Source organism: Heptranchias perlo, chromosome 26 (genome assembly GCF_035084215.1).
Source record: "Heptranchias perlo isolate sHepPer1 chromosome 26, sHepPer1.hap1, whole genome shotgun sequence".
Taxonomy (NCBI): Eukaryota; Metazoa; Chordata; class Chondrichthyes; order Hexanchiformes; family Hexanchidae; genus Heptranchias; species Heptranchias perlo.
Window position 1 is genome coordinate 38,175,647 of NC_090350.1, and position 19,798 is coordinate 38,195,444.

General features: G+C 41.2%; 1 protein-coding gene and 4 non-coding genes across 14 annotated transcripts in view; all 5 read right to left on the minus strand.

The window, feature by feature from the left end:
- The window catches only part of pum1 (pumilio RNA-binding family member 1), a 122,603-nt gene that overhangs the window by 15,374 nt on the left and 87,431 nt on the right, over nucleotides 1-19,798 (minus strand). For 5 of the 10 annotated variants that reach the window (XM_068006833.1, XM_068006834.1, XM_068006835.1 and 2 more), the window contains 9 exons: nucleotides 18,478-18,597; nucleotides 13,280-13,425; nucleotides 11,635-11,773; nucleotides 9,308-9,451; nucleotides 7,472-7,768; nucleotides 6,203-6,448; nucleotides 3,470-3,737; nucleotides 1,136-1,265; nucleotides 132-266 (listed from right to left, as the gene is read on the minus strand). In XM_068006833.1, coding sequence (XP_067862934.1) covers nucleotides 132-266; nucleotides 1,136-1,265; nucleotides 3,470-3,737; nucleotides 6,203-6,448; nucleotides 7,472-7,768; nucleotides 9,308-9,451; nucleotides 11,635-11,773; nucleotides 13,280-13,425; nucleotides 18,478-18,597 — 1,625 coding nt within the window. The remainder of the gene's footprint in view (nucleotides 1-131; nucleotides 267-1,135; nucleotides 1,266-3,469; nucleotides 3,738-6,202; nucleotides 6,449-7,471; nucleotides 7,769-9,307; nucleotides 9,452-11,634; nucleotides 11,774-13,279; nucleotides 13,426-18,477; nucleotides 18,598-19,798) is intronic. The other 5 variants (XM_068006842.1, XM_068006840.1, XM_068006838.1 and 2 more) reach the window with 3 other exon arrangements.
- On the minus strand, nucleotides 5,820-5,907 carry LOC137343883 (small nucleolar RNA SNORD103/SNORD85). The gene has a single exon (XR_010967919.1). It is a non-coding gene; the product is annotated as a small nucleolar RNA SNORD103/SNORD85 (small nucleolar RNA).
- On the minus strand, nucleotides 10,861-10,945 carry LOC137343881 (small nucleolar RNA SNORD103/SNORD85). The gene has a single exon (XR_010967917.1). It is a non-coding gene; the product is annotated as a small nucleolar RNA SNORD103/SNORD85 (small nucleolar RNA).
- Nucleotides 12,593-12,678, minus strand: LOC137343880 (small nucleolar RNA SNORD103/SNORD85). The gene has a single exon (XR_010967916.1). It is a non-coding gene; the product is annotated as a small nucleolar RNA SNORD103/SNORD85 (small nucleolar RNA).
- Nucleotides 14,465-14,555, minus strand: LOC137343882 (small nucleolar RNA SNORD103/SNORD85). Its single transcript, XR_010967918.1, has one exon. It is a non-coding gene; the product is annotated as a small nucleolar RNA SNORD103/SNORD85 (small nucleolar RNA).

Here is a 19,798-nt window from a genome sequence, read left to right on the forward strand (position 1 = left end):
CAGGAAATTGCAGACACCCCGTGTGAATTTCCCCATATATTTGTTTCCAGCATGCGCCCGAGTAGAAAATCTCCACTTTAACATGCCTAAAATACTTAGATCAAACATTCACGTTACAATTTCAATCTTACAATGATTTGCTGGTCTGGGGGAATAGATTCCAGAGCCTTCTGTATCACACGACAGCCGTACATCTGCAGTGCCAACGAGAGAACGTGTCCACGGATACGTTGAGCTAACGCCAGCTTCTGATCCAAGCTTCCAAACTAGAGAGGACAGAAGTTTTACAAGAACAAATTTAGCCATACGGCCATCTATATATTACACGTATATCCTTACATAGTAAAACTTGTTGAAACCTCCAATAGAAAATTGAGTGAAACCAGGTCGGACCCATGGTCTGATCATCCTGTATTTCAGACCAAGGAATTGATGCAGCAACATTAACGCGTTATTGAAAAAAAGATAGATCTGCAATGCTCCCCTGGTAGCTCAGCTGGTCCGTAGCAGAGCCACGTAAATCAGGAAGTTCCCAGGTTCAATTCGCGCTCTGTGATTGAATTAGCTGATTTCAGCCACAGAGCTCTGGAAGGCATGCTACAGCTTTTTTCCTCAACCGAGTTAGGAAAGGAAACAAAAAAAATCTATCGGGGTTCCTGCTCTTGATCATTAGGCAGTTTTCCTCCTGGAAAATGTGTGTGTGTGGATAGGATCAGGGTTGGGCTGTGAGGTACCAGAAGCTGCCTATACTCCACAAGGGGGAAAGTAAGTAAGAAAAGAGAGGGAAGAAAAAACAAATCAACATGTTGTATTTCATATTCTAAAGATCAGAGAGATTCCCAGCAGAGATACTACTATAATCCACAGAATGTTCACTTGAAGCTTCAACAGAAAGATAGCCACCAATCTGGAAATCCATCTTTTTCCAGAAATTTCTACAATGTGTTTCATTTATTCTACTAATTTTAGTTTCCCTAATGTGGAGGCATTAGTTAGTAAGGTTGTCACTGAATGGCACAGATTGAAACTCAAGCTAAGATCCCACCTTGCCTTGTCTCCAACCCACAGCCTGCCTGGTTTTGACAAAAGTGTTATATCAAGCCGAGTTTAAAAAAAAAACAAATTTGCTACTTACCTCAAAGAATTTCTGAATTACATAGTTTCCAAAAACATCCACCATCAGTTGATAGGCTGCCTGTAGAATTTCATTGAAAACCAGCTGCCTTTCAGCAGGGGTAGCTCGTTCCAATTTAAGCTGAATGAACCTGCGAGCAACAAAACATTTTAAGGGTCTGTACAGTGGCAGTGGTAAAATGCATCTCTCTGCTCAAGTACTATTTTAAGGAAGTAGCAGTGAAGGTTTTGTAGCATATGCCAACTCGATGTTGGCTTGTTTGTACTGAACTATTTCTGAAACTGGCAGTCACATCGAGTATGGAAATCAGGCTACATGCAAGGCATGTCCAACATGCCCCTCCCCCACCAGGAGCCAGATGTGGCTCATCCCTGCAATTCCTTCGCAAGGCACATTTTCCAGGCTTAGCCCTGCCAGCTTTAGGTGGTCCAACAGAAGCTAAGGAGGACTCTCCATAAAAAGGCAAAAGCAATGAGTCATCTCAGAGTGGTCCTAATTCCATCCTTAAACCCCTCCGCCTCTCTATCTCTCTCCTTTAAGACAATCCTTGAAACCTACCTCTATGGCCAAGCTCTTGGTCACCTGTCATAATATCTCATGTGGCTCGGTGTCAAATTTTGTTTGATAACGGTCGTGTGAAGCGCCTTGGGATGTTTCACTAAGTGAAAGGTGCTATATAAATGCAAGTTGTTGTAATATACCTCGCCACAGCTAATCACAGAACAGCAGCAAACATCTCGGTGCATGTAGGCCCAGCTCAACCCATCCTCTCCCCAGAGATGCATGCGTCAAGTGGGTAACAGACCACATCATACAGTTTAAGTGCGCGGCTGCATAAAATTTATATTGTAAATCAGGAAAATTTCACTGTATTCATGCTGGACTGGACCCCAGCAAATTTAAATGTTCTGTCACACAGTAAGAATTAACAGATGCTTTGCAGAGAGGAAGATTTCCTGTCTGTATGGGATTTTTGTTCATTTATGCCTTCTTGCATCATGAATTTTAACTCCACCCCCCTGCAACCCCGTTTTACTCTGCATGAAGTGTGAACTCATCTCATCGCTCTATGAATTATAAACTTAACAGCTACTATTGTGTATATGACGATGTAGGCTCCATCTGCTCCTACAGTGCTGCCCGAACTGTGAAATGCTGGACAACAGCAATTGTTTTGTTACATGATTACATGCTTTTCCGCAGATGAATCAAAATGTCTCAGCAAAATTTTTTTTTTTTTTTTGCACAGAACATTCAAGGCTTTGGGCTGCGCTAAATACTTCTCGCCCGGTTTGCTGATTTACAGTTGATTGTTTTGTGATAATACGACAAAGCTTCTGCGTTCTGCAACTTTCTTTCAAAACATCATTTGTATTTATTCCAACGTGCACACTATGTCACTAACAGTTAAACCTTGCAGTGAAGAACCTTCCTTTTTAAAAGGTTCAAAATTGCCAAATGAGTGTTCAGTTTTCCGTATTTTGCTGGACATCTAAATTGAAACCTCATCGAACAACTAGATTTACGTCATCAGGTTAAGTGGTTACATGGTATAAATATTTGTAGAAGTTAATTTTCTACTTAAGAAAACTTTGAGAAACAAAAAGGAACTAAAAGCCACAGCCTGTACAAGTTAAAACAAACGACTTGAAGTCCAATCACCACAGCCAAAGAAGATAAAGACAGAGTTCTCCAAATAGAACAAAACATTCAAACTCCTCTCTCTCTTGCCTCTCCCCAAATTATACGTGCTGAGATGGGTACATTTTTTGAGGCAAATTTTCTCCCCTCCGCTCCTAAAGGTGCTGGCTCTTGCTCGGGTACAGCATATGGGCACCAGTTCTCGGATATCTCGCTCAAGTGGGCGTGCCTCACGATTGAGTGTTAGCAGCCTATTGAACACTTTGGAGCAGTGAGTGACACCAGATCCACCCCCAATCCTATCCTCAGCCAACATCTGCACAGATGCCCCCTCCAACAGGAAACACCGCATACTAATAAGGAGTGGGAACCTTAGCTGATTTTGCTCTACCCTAACCCTGTATATTGAGACCAATTGTAGTGTCCAAGCTGTTGCCTAGGCTAAGATCAGTAGACTCGGGACCAAAATTGAGGCCTTCTGATCGGTATGGATCAGTTCAAAAATAAGCAGTGCCTTAACCAACCCAACTAAGTCATCAGGGAAGCGACAATTAATCCTAATGCTTCACTTCTGTGCTGACAAGCTAGATGGATCAATGGTCTTCCCCTGCCTGAAGTTCTTTGCTATATTTCCATGATACTCAGTACTCTGTAGAACGTACACCAATTCAAGTGACAATTCATTTCCCGCACCTTGAACCATGCTGATCCTGAGAGAATTCCATGATGTGACCGGCTATTTCGCGCAGCTGAAGGTTCGGATAGCGATTGTTGCGGAAGTCTTCTAGTAATCTGCTGCGTCCCGACGGCATGACATCAGACATGCTATACCGCAGACGCGACGGTGGAAACAACTGACTGCTGGAGCTAAACAGACTGGAGGCACTGTTGACGCTGCGGTACTTGGCTTCAGCACCTGGGGCAGCCGAGATAAATCTGCCACTTCCATTTGTCAGTCCGCCTGTCATTACAAATGCATCAAGATTGGAATTATTTGAGCTACCCAATGAGGTCATCAGCAATATATTTTTTAATATGTTGGTTTAAAAATCCAAGAGAAGACAATTTTTTTTAAAAAAAGGAGTTTGTAAGTTCTTAGCAGCTTGATTTTTAGTTTTAAAAGGGTGGCTTTCCATTTAAAGATGCATCAGTCGACTTACTTCAGCAAGGTGAGTTAGAGTGCCACTGTTTTACATAGAATGTACAGGACAGAAACAGGGCATTCTGCCCATCAGGTCAATGCGGTGTTTATGCTCCATACGAGCCTCTACCCTCCCTACTTCAACTAACCCTACCAACATATCCTATTCCTTTCTCCCTCATGTGTTTATCTAGCTTCCCCTTAAATCCATCTATGCTAGTCACCTCAGCTACGCCTTGTGGTAGCGAGTTCCACATTCTAACCACTCTCAGGGTAAAGAAGTTTCTCCTGAATTGCCTATTGGATTTATTAGTGACTATCTTATATTTATGGCTCCTAGTTCTAGTCTCCCCTCAAGTGGAAACACTTTCTCCATGTCTATCTACCCTTTCAAATCCTTCCATAATTTTAAAGACCTCTATCAGGTCACTCCTCAGTCTTCTCTTTTCTAGAGAAAAGAGCCCAGCCTGCTCAATCTTTCCTGATAGGTATAACCTCTCAGTTCTGATGTCATCCTCATAAATGTGTCTTTCACCTTCTCCAGTGCCTCTATCTTTTTTATAATAGAGACCAGAACTGTGCACAGTACTCCAAGGTGTGGTCCAACCAAGGTTCTATACAAGTTTAACACAACTTCTCTGCTTTTCAATTCTCTCCCTCTAGAAATGAACTCCACTGCTTGTTTTGCCTTTTTTATGGCCTTATTAACCTGCGTCGCGACATTTAGTGATTTGAGTATCCGTACACCCAGATCCCTCTGCTCATCCAACCCAACTTTTATTATCCAAGCAATATGGTGGCCCCCTTATTCTTCCCACTAAAATGGCCCCCTTATTCTTCCCACCAAAATGCAATACCTCACCCTTATCTATATTGAAATTCATTTTTGCCAATTATACACCCATTCTGCAAGTTTATTAATGTCGTCCTGTATTTTGTCGCAGTCCTCCTTGGTATTAACTATACCTCCAATTTGGTCTCGTCTGCAAATTTTGAAATTGTACTTTTTAAAAAAAAAATTCGTTCATGGGATATGGGCGTCGCTGGCGAGGCCAGCATTTATTGCCCATCCCTAATTGCCCTTGAGAAGGTGGTGGTGAGCCGCCTTCTTGAACCGCTGCAGTCCATGTGGTGAAGGTTCTCCCACAGTGTGGTTAGGAAGGGAGTTCCAGGATTTTGACCCAGCGACAATGAAGGAACGGTGATATATTTCCAAGTCGGGATGGTGTGTGACTTGGAGGGGAACGTGCAGGTGGTGTTGTTCCCATGTGCCTGCTGCCCTTGTCCTTCTAAGTGATTGAGGTCGTGGGTTTGGGAGGTGCTATCGAAGAAGCCTTGGCGAGTTGCTGCAGTGCATCCTGTGGATGGAACACACTGCAGTCACAGTGCGCTGGTGGTGAAGGGAGTGAATGTTTAGGGTGGTGGATGGGGTGCCAATCAAGCGGGCTGCTTTGTCCTAGATGGTGTTGAGCTTCTTGAGTGTTGTTGGAGCTGCACTCATCCAGGCAAGTGGAGAGTATTCCATCACACTCCTGACTTGTGCCTTGCAGATGGTGGAAAGGCTTTGGGGAGTCAGGAGGTAAGTCACTCGCCGCAGAATACCCAATTCCCAAGTCCAAATCATTTATGTAAATGGTGAACAGTGGTCCCAGCGCCGATCCTTGTGAAACACCACTTCCCACCTTTTAGATAAGTATGGCACACACTTAATTTGTGTGCAAATCTAGTTCTGTAGATATACTTTATCCCAATCAAAATGACTTACTGTTATTTGATGACATGTTTATAAATCTTATACAACATAACCAACATTAAAAGCAAAGCTCTGCACATTATGCACACTAACTGCTGTGACTAAATGTTTTAAAATAGTCTTTGTGTACATGTTCAATCAGGTGCATTCTTGGTTCAGCCCATGAGTACATGAATTAGTCTCATAAAAGAGCAATGTAACAAGCTCTGTGAGGGCAAGTGTGTCATCATCGCCAATGAATTACAAACACCCCGAAGAGTTAAGACTTTCCAACCACTATCCATACATCAAAAATAGTTCCAACTTAATATTCATGAAGATTCTAAATTTCTGCTTTTCGTCAAAGAAATGCAAACTATGTCTAATAATTTAGAAAATCACAGTAATCTGCTGATAAAGCCATGTTTTTTGGCCCTGTAATATTTCAGACATTCCCAAGCCACCTTTTTAAAAAAAAATATATAGTTCTGCACCCTGACATAACTAGAAATTTGTGACAAAGCAAATCATCTGTAATAAGAGAGTTACCCACCCCTCTTACCCAGGTTAAGGCTCGATGATGATCCGTGTGATGATAATGATGGCGGTGGTGTTAGCGAGTGGCTGGGACCCTGGTTTGGAAGAGGCATCCCTACTGGGCCTGGGGAGGATGAGAATCCCAACCCATTGTAAAAGTTGTGGCCAATGGGAGCAAGGCTGCTGGTCGTTCGCTTGTACAGATCAGAGCTACCAGTTAGGGAGTCTCTCCGAGAGCCACTGCTGGTGTTAGAGCTTCCAACTTGAAAACAAAATGTTTTTTAAAAGTTTACTTTTAATCACCTACAATAATCAACTTTGTGTGCACAAAAATATGCAGACCTGTCCAAGCCTTTGGAATAAGAATCAACTCATTTTCATTTGAAAAGTTCACATATTTTGATGTACCTCACTCTTAAAAATAAACAAAGCTGCATGTGTTTAACATAGGTGCATAAACTGCTTCATTTTTTTGATCATAAATCTCACTCAATCAATTTCCTCATATGGACAGCTCTGCATACGTAATTAAATGTTGTTACAACACCAGTCTGTCTATATCAAAAGGACTGTTTCACTACCTACTGATTATGATCCAAGCACACTCTTAAGTGACAAACAGCCCGCTTTTTTGGAAAACAAATGCAACAAATTCTCTAATTATTCTAAGCTTGCTTTAAGACTAGTGCTGTCACTAGGATTTCAGTGATGCATAATGGTGGGTGTGCCAAATTTCTATGCTATATCTACTTAAAACAGTGGAAAGCACCCAGCAATATAGCTATAGATATTATTTTTCCAAACTTGTGTTGTGCCTGCAGAGGGCATTTTGAGACATTATGGCAGAAATACTGGTGATTACACTTGTGAATTAGTTATCACACAAGATACGCATTGGCATAATATTGAAGAGTATTAGTTCAGATATGATTTTTCTGATAGCGTATTGATATCACAATGCTAAACCTGCCTCATGACAAGACTGAAGTATCACGTTTTTACCTGCTAGGCATGCTTCATTACCCTTTATGTCAAATGAATGTTTCAAAACCAGATTATAGTATTTTTGGAGATGATTTTAGCTCAAAGAAATTAAGCTTCTGGTTCCTAAGTACATTTGAAGTGCGCCATCAGTCTTTGAACGATGTCAGTCAAATCAGTCAACAAATACCTGAAGGCACGTGCCTGGCAGAGAAACGTGATGATTCAGTTCAACACAGCTCATACAATACTCTACCATTAAAGTTCTGTAGTTAGCACTGCATTCCTACAGTTATAAATGTACCTGCTGATCCAAATCCTCCAAGTGCAGATCCAAGTGTAGCCCCAAGTGAACTAGTGCTTCCAAAGCCCAGGGAAGTGCTGCCAGGCTGGCCAGACCCCTGAGAGAACAGTGAGTTGCTTTGTGAAGTGCTAGACAGGGAATTGTTACCATAGAACGAGTTTGAGGCCAAACTGTTGGTGGGCTGCTGTTGTGGTTGTTGCTGTGGCTGCTGGTTGCCCAGTGGGCGAAAGGAGCCATTTGCTGTCCCTGTTAGACCACTAGCTGCACCGTTTGCTGAGGCTGCTGCTGCGGCAACTGCTGGAACAGAAAGGAAGATCCATTGAGGTGCCAGGTGTTCTAATGTACAGATGATGGACATGAATGAAGTAGGAATAGAAAGACTGCCAACTTTGTAGGATTATCTACGTCCTTTTCACGGACATCACTGGGATGGGGCTTGGTACCAAGCCTCATTCTACTGGAAGAATTCACATAAGCGACAATCTCTCTTCAGAACAATTTGTGGTTATAATGATGTCGCGTCAATGACATCTATGTGACCAAACTCACTCCCACAATGTTCAAATGGAACCTGTGGCTGTAGAAATTGCTCTGCAATATAAATGAGGTTCTACAGCACGTTCAGTGTTGGAGAATCACAATATAAACACCATGCAAAAGTGGACAGACATTATTAAAGAACACTGCCACTTGTGACTGAATTTTTATGGGTCAATCCTCTGGTTCATCAGGGAACTAGAACAGAGGGGACTTTAAAAATCTACATGATTCGCAGCTAGAATGAATTATTTAAGTTAGGCCATTAAATGGAGCAAAACTTGATTAAGTTGTGATGTCATAAAAACGAACAAATTTCATTTCAACTTGCTTTATTGTGAGTGATTTTAAAAAATTGTTCTTGGTGTGGGTGGTGCTGGCCAAGCCGCCTTTATTACCCATTCCTAGTTGCTCTAGCATGAGTGACTTGCTAGGCCACCTTAGAAGTCTTTCAGAGTCAAGAACGCAGTGGGTAGTGGTGGCAGATGCCCTTCCCATTGAACCAGTTTGATTTTTAAACGACAATCTGGCAGTCATTGTTCCTGGTGCCAGCCCATAATTACCAGATATGTTCAATTCAAGTTCATAACTTGCCATGCTGGGATTTGAACTCATGCCCTCCAAAGCTGATGCAACGATCAATATACTTTTGGTTGAAGCACTCATATCAAACTCAATGGTTTCAAATTGAGCTGCAGAACCTCTGGCGTAAGAATGTGCATGCCCAATGGGGAGGCAGAAATGGAGTTTTTAAAAAAAGTTTTTCAAAAACTGAGACGAGATGGGGTTGTGTCAATCCAGTTTCTACTGGACGTGTGTTCATAGCGTAAAACTTCCTCTAATTTGACACCAATAGGTAATCTCACTCGCATAGGCCAGAGCATGGCTGGCATGGATAGTGCCACACTGGTGCAGGAGATGGGGCTGGGCACACAGATGGGGCAGAGCAGGGTGAAGTTTAATCTGCAATAAAAATGTTAATTTAATTCCCCCAAACTAAGATTGTTCAATTTGAGGAGCATAAAATTTGCCAGAAATTAAAACCAAAAAAGGGAATGAACTTCAAAAGTGTCACGGTAAAAGATATGATCTAATCTGAAGGCGGCTAAAGATTCTTCTGTGGCAAGGAAAATTCTGCTGCAGGGTAAATAGACCGGTGGGTCAACTAGACAGTGAAAACCCTGCAGCATCCGAAATGTCACAATGATCTATTAGGGTTCAGCTTTTGAGAGACAGTGAAAATTGTAGGCTTACAAAGAGCAGTTTTTTCCTCCCCATTTTCAAACAGGCGAACCTTACCTGCCTGCGCTGCGGATGGACTTATGATTACTGGTGCTGGAGCAACAAGCCGTACAGGAGCTCCCAGGCCATTCCGAGCCCCAGTATTCACCACCAGGGCTCCAGTCTGGTCATAGTAAGCAGCTGGAGCTAGGACTTGATAACCTGAAATAAGAAAGTGCTTTTGGTATGATATCGATTTGTATATAATACTGCATGTTGACTTAAGCACTTAAGGAGAAATGCCAAAGTGGAAATATAGTAATGCGAAACAGCCTTGCATTTAGAGATTGTAATCAACACTCGCAACAGTTCAAAATTCATTAAAGGTCTATTTGCCTTCAGTAGCTCAGCTGGTAAACTCACTGGGTAGAGTGCGACAGCCATACATACCAAAAATATCACAGGGTCAACTCCTGCTCAGTGTTTGGTTTGTTAATGTCTGCTAGACCGGTCTGCTAGGTGGCAGAGGCATTGCAACTGGCCTCAATACCTCTGGGAGGGGAAGTAAATCAGGCGTTCCTGATTCCTATCTGGTGGCAAGTCCACTCTTGGATGTCGGGTGAGAACAAGACCAGCCTCTGCTGCGGTCAAATTGCCTCACATCGCTCACACAAGGTGGATGCATGGTGCCTTTGCGTGAGTGATCACCACAGGAGAGGGGTGAAAATTGGGAGGTGAAGGGCGAGCAACCTCGGCATCCTATTTGACTCCAAGCTGAGCTTCCGACCCCATATCCTCTTCATCTCCGAACATCAACTGTCTTCACCAATGTCTTCGCTTATCTGCTGCCGAAACCCTCATCCGTGCCTTTGTCACTTCGAGACTGGACTATTCCAATGCTCCTTGGCTGATCTTCCATCTTCCACCCTCCATAAATTTCAGTTCATCCAAAACTCCGCTGCCCCTATCCCACCCCGCACCAAGTCCCTCTCACTCATCATCCCTTTCTCACTGGCCTACAAAACCTCAAATTTAAAATTCTCATCCCATGTGTTTAAATTCCATCATGGCCTTGTCCCTCCCTATCTCTATTACCTCCTCCAGCACTGTAACACCCTCCATAACTGTGTATTTCACTGATTCTGGCCTTTAGGGCATCCCCTCACCCTTCCCTGCACCCCACCAACGGCGGTTGTGCCTTCAGGCGTTTCAGTCTTCCTTCCCTAAACTCCTCCATCTCCCTTACCTCCTTTAAGACCTTCCTTAAAACCCACTTCTTTGACCCAAGCTTCTGGTCATCATCTTTTGTTCAGGGTTCCATTTTTATGATTACAACTTCACGAAACGCCATGGGACATCTTTCTATGTTATAGGCGCTACCTAATTGCAAGCTGTTGTAATATAAATCTTCACCACGCCTGGAAATCACCCCCTCCCATAAACCTACATTAGCACATCAATACTGACTTTTTAAAAAAAATCAAGGTGATTTTGTAAATTATTACAATATTTTAGTAAAATAGACCTGTGGCGAAAACATGCAGCTCTTATACATTTACAATGTGTTATGTTTTAAGCAAATTAGTGTTAAGGCTTGGAGCACTATTCAAAACATTAAACTGTTAACAAGGTCTGGCTCAGATCATTTGAGTACCTGTGAAGTTCTCATAACTGAACAGTGCTCTCAGAGAGGGCAAGTGTGTCATCACTGCCAGACAAATTCAAAAATCTCCAACAGTGCTTTATTTTAAAACTTCAAAAAGTTAAGCAAAAGCAGTCTTTATATTTAAGATTAATCACAGTTAATGACTAATTTGGTGCTCCCTGCTAGTCTGTACTGAACTGGTTGATTTTACCAGCATTTCTAAAATTGTAGATTATTTCCCTTTTTGACCTTGAGCTTCAGCAGTGACAGCAAATCGACCAATAACACAAATAGTTTACATAATAACCAGACACTGCGTACTTGGAATTCAATCCTAGCTGGTACTGCAATCAGGTCTGTGCAAGTTACCAGGAGTCTGTAGCATTCAAAACATTTAGATGTGTTTTTAATATTCAGGCAGTCTTTTCTATAAATTTAAAATTTACTAAATACTTACATGATAGATTTCTATTGCTTAAAAGGATTTTGTTCCAAGCACTTTTCAAGAACTGATTGGTTATAATATTATACACACGGCAGAAATACGCTCCATAACATTTCCCATGCTTTCAATTACAAATCCTTCAGAAAATGAGGACAGCGGATCAATTACTTCCCAGAATTCTGCTATGCACTGATGACCTTAATACGCTCTACAATTGTCAACAATTAACTTATAATGCGATGAGTTTTCTGCAAACTGCCTTTTCCGCAAATAATGCACATATTAGCTGCACAGAAGTAATCGATTATATTTTACCTGGCATTCCAGTGGCCAATCCCTGGCTAAAAGCTAGGGCCGAGTTCACAGCTGCAGCCGCTACCAGGCTGTCTGCTTGTTGCCCTTGTTGGTTTTGATTTGGGGTCAAAGGCCGCTGATTGGCTCCAGCACGCAGAACCTGGTACAAAACATATGGGACTATTGAAACATCTCTTACACTTAATTCGATTTCACTAAAATCAAAAGCAGACGATACTGTGATGCAAATCATGACTTTCACAATTCAAAGTGTAATAGAGGATCTTTTTTCCAGCTGGAAAGGAAAGTTACCATAGTGCATCGTAATAACTACTAAATTTTGGGCAATAGAGATGGTAGACTTCTCTTCTAATTTTCTCCCTTCCTTTCTTTCTTTTCCTGAAGGTGCTAACTCATCAATGGAGTATTGTTGCACAGCTTCTAGGCAACTTCTGGGCTTCATCCAACCACCCATCATTCACATTTGTGCCTCAACAGTAAGTTTCGGGTCTTTTGTGAGGTGGGAGAATCACAATCAAGCCTTGTGTCCTCATTCAACGTCCACACACTCACATGTCGGTCAGGGGCTGGTGCATTGAAGTCAGGTTAAGTATGTTGGCCATCTTTTCCTTTCCTAACCCTGGCCCGAGGCCAACTACAGCACCCCTATCACTACCTCAGTTAAGCTCAACAGTGATTAGCGACGGAACCAGTGACTTTCCCGCCACAGCTCAGCTATTCACTGGACAAAGTGGATTATCAGGGAATCAACACCAGACTTCTAAAATAAACCATTATTCTTGCTGTCAGTATAGTATAAGCGTAGAACATTACTACTTTAAAAAAAATATAATTTCAAGCACAATAAGTTAAAAGATGCAATCCCAGGATACATCAATACCACGAAATTGTGCTAAGATCAACCTAACATCCAAGAATCCTATATTATTAGTTTTACTTGCAGCACCAATATGCTTAGTCTGGCTCAGATCTTTGAGTACAGAATTGAAATTCTCATTATCGAACACTGTTCTCAGAGAGGGCAAGTGTGTCATCATTGCCAGACTGATTTTTGTAAACCAGCAACTTAGCTGACACTTCAGCTCCACTTAGAGAGCTTTCAAAGATGATCTGTCTCTGGTTAGAACTACAAGCTGTAGGTACAAGGGATGAGAAAAGAGCATCAAGCTCACAAAATGTATAACCTGCCCCATCACAGATTCAACCAAACTCATTTCATTTCCCAAGAATGGCGGTTAAACGCTGAAGACCCCAAGAGATAAAGCTGCCAAAGTTCTCATGCCCCTGAAGGTAATTAAGCAACAATTCCAGGATATAAATTCAACTTTACAATCTACAGCTTTTTAAAAAAAACCTGACCGACTGCATTCGACATGTGACCTTAATATCCTTGACATGAATTTATTTACGGCACATTAAATAAACATGTTTTTTACAATTGCTTTTACCTCACATTTGATCTATGTAATTTAAAAGCAGAACGCTGAAGCTTTAAAGACAAAAGCAATGTAGAAGAATCCCTAAAATGTATTTTAAAGTGGGTAAAATACCAGTCTGTGTTCCAAACCAAAACAAATTTGCTCAATTTCTCTGATTCAGTGTCAATATTCTCCTGTACCAAGCTATAAAAAGATGGGTGACTTGCCTGTTGCTGTCCTTGCTGTGCCTGTGATGCAGCCTGCTGGTTTGCTGAGTTGTTAGCAGCTGCTGCTGCAGCTTGCTGCTGGAAGAGATTCGCTGGATAAACGCCCCACGGAACACCGTAGTACTGAGGTGGAACTACTGCAGGGCCTAACACAGTAAATACAGCGATCAAAAAAAAATTATGCATGATTTACATTATTGCAGTGCATGAAACCAATCCAGGTGAAAACACATCACAAATGAAACTCTCATTATACAGGGTATTTCAACAGCACATTTATTGTCTAATGGACTTGCCACACATTTTATGCATGGGACACACTTTACACAAACTGCCAAAGGCCAATCTTAATATTTATATATCCTAACTTTTTTTTAAAAATAGGTTAATAGAAACATATACACTGGCTACATTGCAATCAATTCTATATCTTTAGTTTTCTGAAAAGAATAAAACACATCTTTGAATGTCTGCTTATAGTGGATGCTCCTTAATGAAGCGAGGAATGGATCGGTCCAGCAGGTCAAGTTAGCAGCACTTAAAAACACGGGTCAGGATGACTTCTGCATCACAGTATGCTTTGTCATTAAAAAAATTTATTTAACAACACAACCGAACGTGATTCCCTTCAAGGTGAATTATCTCACCTATGCCATCTGGGGAGGGTGCAAAGTGGAGGCCAGCTGCTTTACTACACAGGGAGAATGGAAAGAAAATTTACTTTGACAATTAAGTCACCCATTTGTGTCACTTTGTGTCCAGATACATGAAGATTGGCAAAGTGAAACCCATACCTTCACACCCCATTAGGGAAGTCAACCTAGCCTATACATTTATCCACTCAATATTTTGCAGTTACAATGCACATCTTTTAATGCACGCTTGTTGAGACTTGATTGAAAATGGAGCTGAAATGAAGCATAGATAAAAGGAAGCCTAGAATATGCTCAATCTAGTATCAACATAGCTCAATCAAATGGATTAAAAACAGGAGCTGCCCGTTCACTGTGTCCAAAAGTAGGGCACTTTTTCTTTCTTTCCCACATTTTAAAAAGCTGATCTATATTTATTCTTCAGTTAACTACAATCGCCACCCTCCCCGCCACAGAATAGTTTTGCGAAGTAAAATAATTACTGGCAGTAATAGCAATGGATTTGGGGCTTCATCAGCAACAATATACTCAGTCTGGCTCAGGTTTTTTTTTTGAGTACAGAATTGAAATTCTCATCATCGAACACTGTTTTCAGTGAGGGCAAGTGTGTCATCATTGCCAGACTGACTCCCTAACCCTTTTGTTGCATTTATAGAATTCTTTTTTAAGTGATCTAGTTCGTAACTTGAGCAAACAATTTGGTACTACTTTGAAGATGTTCTTGCTCCATTTGAGATTTGTTGGAATTGGACCGGATTAAGTTCAATTGCTTCTGCTGTGCAAACTCTCATCAGTAATCCAGTTGAAACGAACACTAGCTATTGCTCACTGAATAGGTTTGTCACTAGGATTTGAGAAATATAACCAATATCCAGTTATTAAAGGAGAAAAAACTCAAACATATGTGGTCATGGCGCCATCTTATAATCCTTTCAAGGTTACACTCCATCCTTGAAAACCTCAAATACTGAGCTCGAGTGTCATTGGGTTTAGGAACCATCATTCCTGTCTAAAAGGAACTTTTAGCTGAAATAAAATGACACACACTGTGTAAAGAGCATCCTAAGATGCTCACCCATGTAAGAGGCTCCATTTTATTAGGCTTTTAGTAAAATTAACTCAAGACAGATAGAACTAAAACTGAATGATTTACACACAAACTGCTACATGTTTTGAATGACCATGTTCTCAGGCTCTATTTTAAGACTATAAATATGTGAAGTTTGGTCAGGACAATGTAAATCTGCATAAAAATCTACATGATGAGTGAATGGTGACAATACCCCTTAAAACCATGTTTTAAAATCTCCTGAATTGTATTAATTTATGAAACAATAATCATTAAATAAACCTCACTTGTCGTCTTTATTAATTGGTGTTTTTAAAAAAAAACTAGCACTATCAAGCACTCCTAACCCAACACACAGACAAACCATTCCATCAGTTCATTGTCACTTTCAGTAGCTACACATCAGCTCTTTCAAAGAGCCAGCAAAGGCACTGGCCTCCTTCTGTGCCGTATAATTCTATGATCTACTTGTAAACACCAGAGAGATTAATTCTATCTCTTCCGACTCAACCGCCCAGCCCCGAGAGAAAATCTTTGCTAGCCAATGGTCTTTTGCCACTTTCCACATGCAACATGAACTAGAAATGAAGCAAAAGCTTATTATGATGATAAAAACATCCAATACATAGAATCATAGAAGTTTACAACATGGAAACAGGCCCTTCGGCCCAACATGTCCATGTCGCCCAGTTTATACCACTACGCTAGTCCCAGTTGCCTGCACTTGGCTCATATCCCTCTATACCCATCTTACCCATGTAACTGTCCAAATGCTTTTTAAAAGACAAAATTGTACCCGCCTCTAATACTGCCTCTGGCAGCTCGTTCCAGACACTCACCACCCTTTGAGTGAAAAAATTGCCCCTCTGGACCCTTTTGTATCTCTCCCCTCTCACCTTAAATCTCTGCCCCCTCGTTATAGACTCCCCTACCTTTGGGAAAAGATTTTGACTATCTACCTTATCTATGCCCCTCATTATTTTATAGACTTCTATAAGATCACCCCTAAACCTCCTACTCTCCAGGGAAAAAAGTCTCAGTCTATCCAACCTCTCCCTATAAGTCAAACCATCAAGTCCCGGTAGCATCCTAGTAAATCTTTTCTGCACTCTCTCTAGTTTAATAATATCCTTTCTATAATAGGGTGACCAGAACTGTACACAGTATTCCAAGTGTGGCCTCACTAATGTCTTGTACAACTTCAACAAGACATCCCAACTCCTGTATTCAATGTTCTGACCAATGAAACCAAGCATGCTGAATGCTTTCTTCACCACCCTATCCACCTGTGACTCCACTTTCAAGGAGCTATGAACCTGTACTCCTAGATCTCCTTGTTCTATAACTCTCCCCAACGCCCTACCATTAACGGAGTAGGTCCTGGCCCGATTCGATCTCCCAAAATGCATCACCTCACATTTATCTAAATTAAACTCCATCTGCCATTCATCGGCCCACTGGCCCAATTTATCAAGATCCCGTTGCAATCCTAGATAACCTTCTTCACTGTCCACAATGCCACCAATCTTGGTGTCATCTGCAAACTTACTAACCATGCCTCCTAAATTCTCATCCAAATCATTAATATAAATAACAAACAACAGCAGACCCAGCACCGATCCCTGAGGCACACCACTGGTCACAGGCCTCCAGTTTGAAAAACAACCCTCTACAACCACCCTCTGTCTTCTGTCGTCAAGCCAATTTTGTATCCAATTGGCTACCTCACCTTGGATCCCGTGAGATTTAACCTTATGTAACAACCTACCATGCGGTACCTTGTCAAAAGCTTTGCTGAAGTCCATGTAGACCACGTCTACTGCACAGCCCTCATCTATCTTCTTGGTTACCCCTTCAAAAAACTCAATCAAATTCGTGAGACATGATTTTCCTCTCACAAAACCATGCTGACTGTTCCTAATCAGTCCCTGCCTCTCCAAATGCCTGTACATCCTGTCTCTCAGAATACCCTCTAACAACTTACCCACTACAGATGTCAGGCTCACCGGTCTGTAGTTCCCAGGCTTTTCTCTGCCGCCCTTCTTAAACAAAGGCACAACATTTGCTACCCTCCAATCTTCAGGCACCTCACCTTTAGCTGTAGGGTCCTTGCTCCTTAGGACATGAACTTATTTCAGTGGCCACATAATAATTAGCTTTTAATTATACTAATGGAACGATGATCAGTGTGAATGTGAGCAGCAGACTTTGAAGAACTGTATACAAGAATACAAGCAGCAGCCTTTCTGAACACCTCAACTTTTAGGACCATGTGTAGTTACCAAATTTGCGACATGCTATGAATGAACAATAGACAATGTCAAAACCATGCCCATTCACAAAGCATCACCTATTGAGGGACTTTGAACCAACCAATTACCTGCAAAATGCTGAAGACTCTTCTCACAAATCCAACTAACTTGTGGTGTGTGATCTTTTCACATTTATCACGTGGGCTATTGTGCAAAATTATCGTTTCTCAAATATTACAAGGCTACAACTCTCAGCTCGCTCTCTGAACACCATGAAGAGACTCTAACCCCAAAGATTTCTCAACTGGCACTTGTTACAAACTTATACAGTTCACACATTCTGAAAGCTGAAAATGGCCTTCCTAATCTCTCTCAGGCTGCAATTTTTTAAAAAGCTTATGGGTGCGTTGTAGGTTGCCAGATCCTCCCTTTCATAACCTGTCACGAGGCTCGCTTTGGTTGCAAGACAGGAATTATTAGATGAAAAAAGAACACTGCCCATCTAGTTCATCCTCTATCATGCTGGTAGTCACATGACACAATGATAATAGTGTTGTTGAGTAATCATGGCAATTAATCTTTATGGATAAATCTACAACAGACCCAGACATGAGGCAAGGAAACCCAGAGTGGTGGAAAGCTTTGGGAACCATAGGTCCAAAGTCACCTGCTTCTCCTAAGCATGTCATGTCACAGATTATCCTGTATCGCAAAATGTTATTTTCTGAAAGAAATATTATCTAATTTGCATTTGAATGAATCAATGCCATCTGCTTCCACCGTCTCGCCAAGAAGCCTGTTCCATAGATTTACCATTCGCTCACTGAAATAATGTTTCTGCAGATTAATTTTGAATTTACTCCTCTTCAGGTGCAGGCCGTGAGGGCCAAGAGTACCATCACTTCCAGGCGGTTACAAATGAACTCAACTCGTTAAATTCACTGATCATTACTAGGTTACAAGAAATTTATAACGTTACTACACAATTTGCCAATTGAGATTAAATGAAGTCCAGAATGAGAAAAGACCAACCACCTCATCAAGTCTTCTCCATCCAGAACAATGTATAATTTTAATGTGAAATCTCTCCATTCCCCTTGTTTGTCTCCTGCTTCATGGATCACTAAGTTCCTTTCCATACCTTCTAATGGGGGAGGGGGAATAATCAAGCTGTGCTGTTAATTCTCTTCATTCAGATCACTGAAATCAATGCTGAAGTTTTACCTGCTAGAGTTGCAGCTGCAGCAAGCCCTGCCGTGTAGGGGTCTGTGCCTGGAGGAGCAGCACTAATGATGTATGGATTAGGAACAAAGGTTGCTGGAGCAAGGCCTGCTGAAAACATACCTGTGCAACATAAAAAAATACACACATAAATCATTTGTAACGGCATCTCAAAATTTCTACGAGAGTGGTGCTCCAGTTACAATCATCGTCACTGTCCGAACAAACACAAAAAGAAAACGGCACACATTTGTAATGGTACAAATAAATATAACAGCAACCACAAATCAACAGTCTTTAGCTCATATCTTTTTTACAACACCAAAGAAAATCATTTCTGGAATTATGGTGTCTAAAGCTTACTATTTGTTGCAAGAGAAAATCAGATTACACTTACAATAGGAAGTTGATTTGAACTAGTACTGTAAATGCATTGTTACTTAAAAATTCAGGGTCAAATAATTTGCAGACACACAAAACAAAAAGAAAACTTGTATATACACACATCGCGCAAGTAACTAAAATGTGATTACTGATCCAATGCATTACTTGAGATGCCTGTTGCTTTGCATTTAAGTTGTGTAATGGGTGCACTGGCATTGCTTGCAAGATTCTGAGCAGCTAAAAAATGTACTACAACCAAAAAGAATTGAAATAAAAAAGGACAATGAACTTCCTACTGCTTCAGTTGATAAAATGCACCAAGTGATGTGTTTCCGAGACAGACAGACAAAAGAGCCACCCTGTGCAGCTTGCCTGCAAACATTGATAAGGCTTTCTTTAACTATCCCCCTACTCCAGTTGTGTCTGGCTCAGATCACTAGACTACATAAAATGTTCTCAATACTGAATGCTTTTCAACTTAGGGCCATTACTTCCAAGTGTTTACAATTAATGCAATATTTCAAACTACAACAAAAAAAGGAACATCAATGCAGAGGTTAAGTAGTACTATGCCGGTATATTTTTGTACAAGGCTGTCTAAATCCAATAAAACACATTTTATTCCATCTGTGAGCAAGAGCCACTTCACGTGTAAAACATCAGCCAAACAGTGCAAGGATTCTCCTATTGACCCTGAATTTTTCAGCCATTAACTTGTATAGAAATTTACTATTTAATCTCACAACATTGCATTACAATGCTGTTGGTGCCTTTCCACTGCCCAGCAGTGCTGTACTGTGAAATAATGATAATTTCAGGGACTTAACAGATCTAATAAAGGAAGGCGTCACAGCTTAACTGCTGAAAATTCCTCAAGGGGAAAACCACAGTTTTAAAATCGAAGTAGCACATTACGTTTTCAGAAACCATCTTCCTCTTC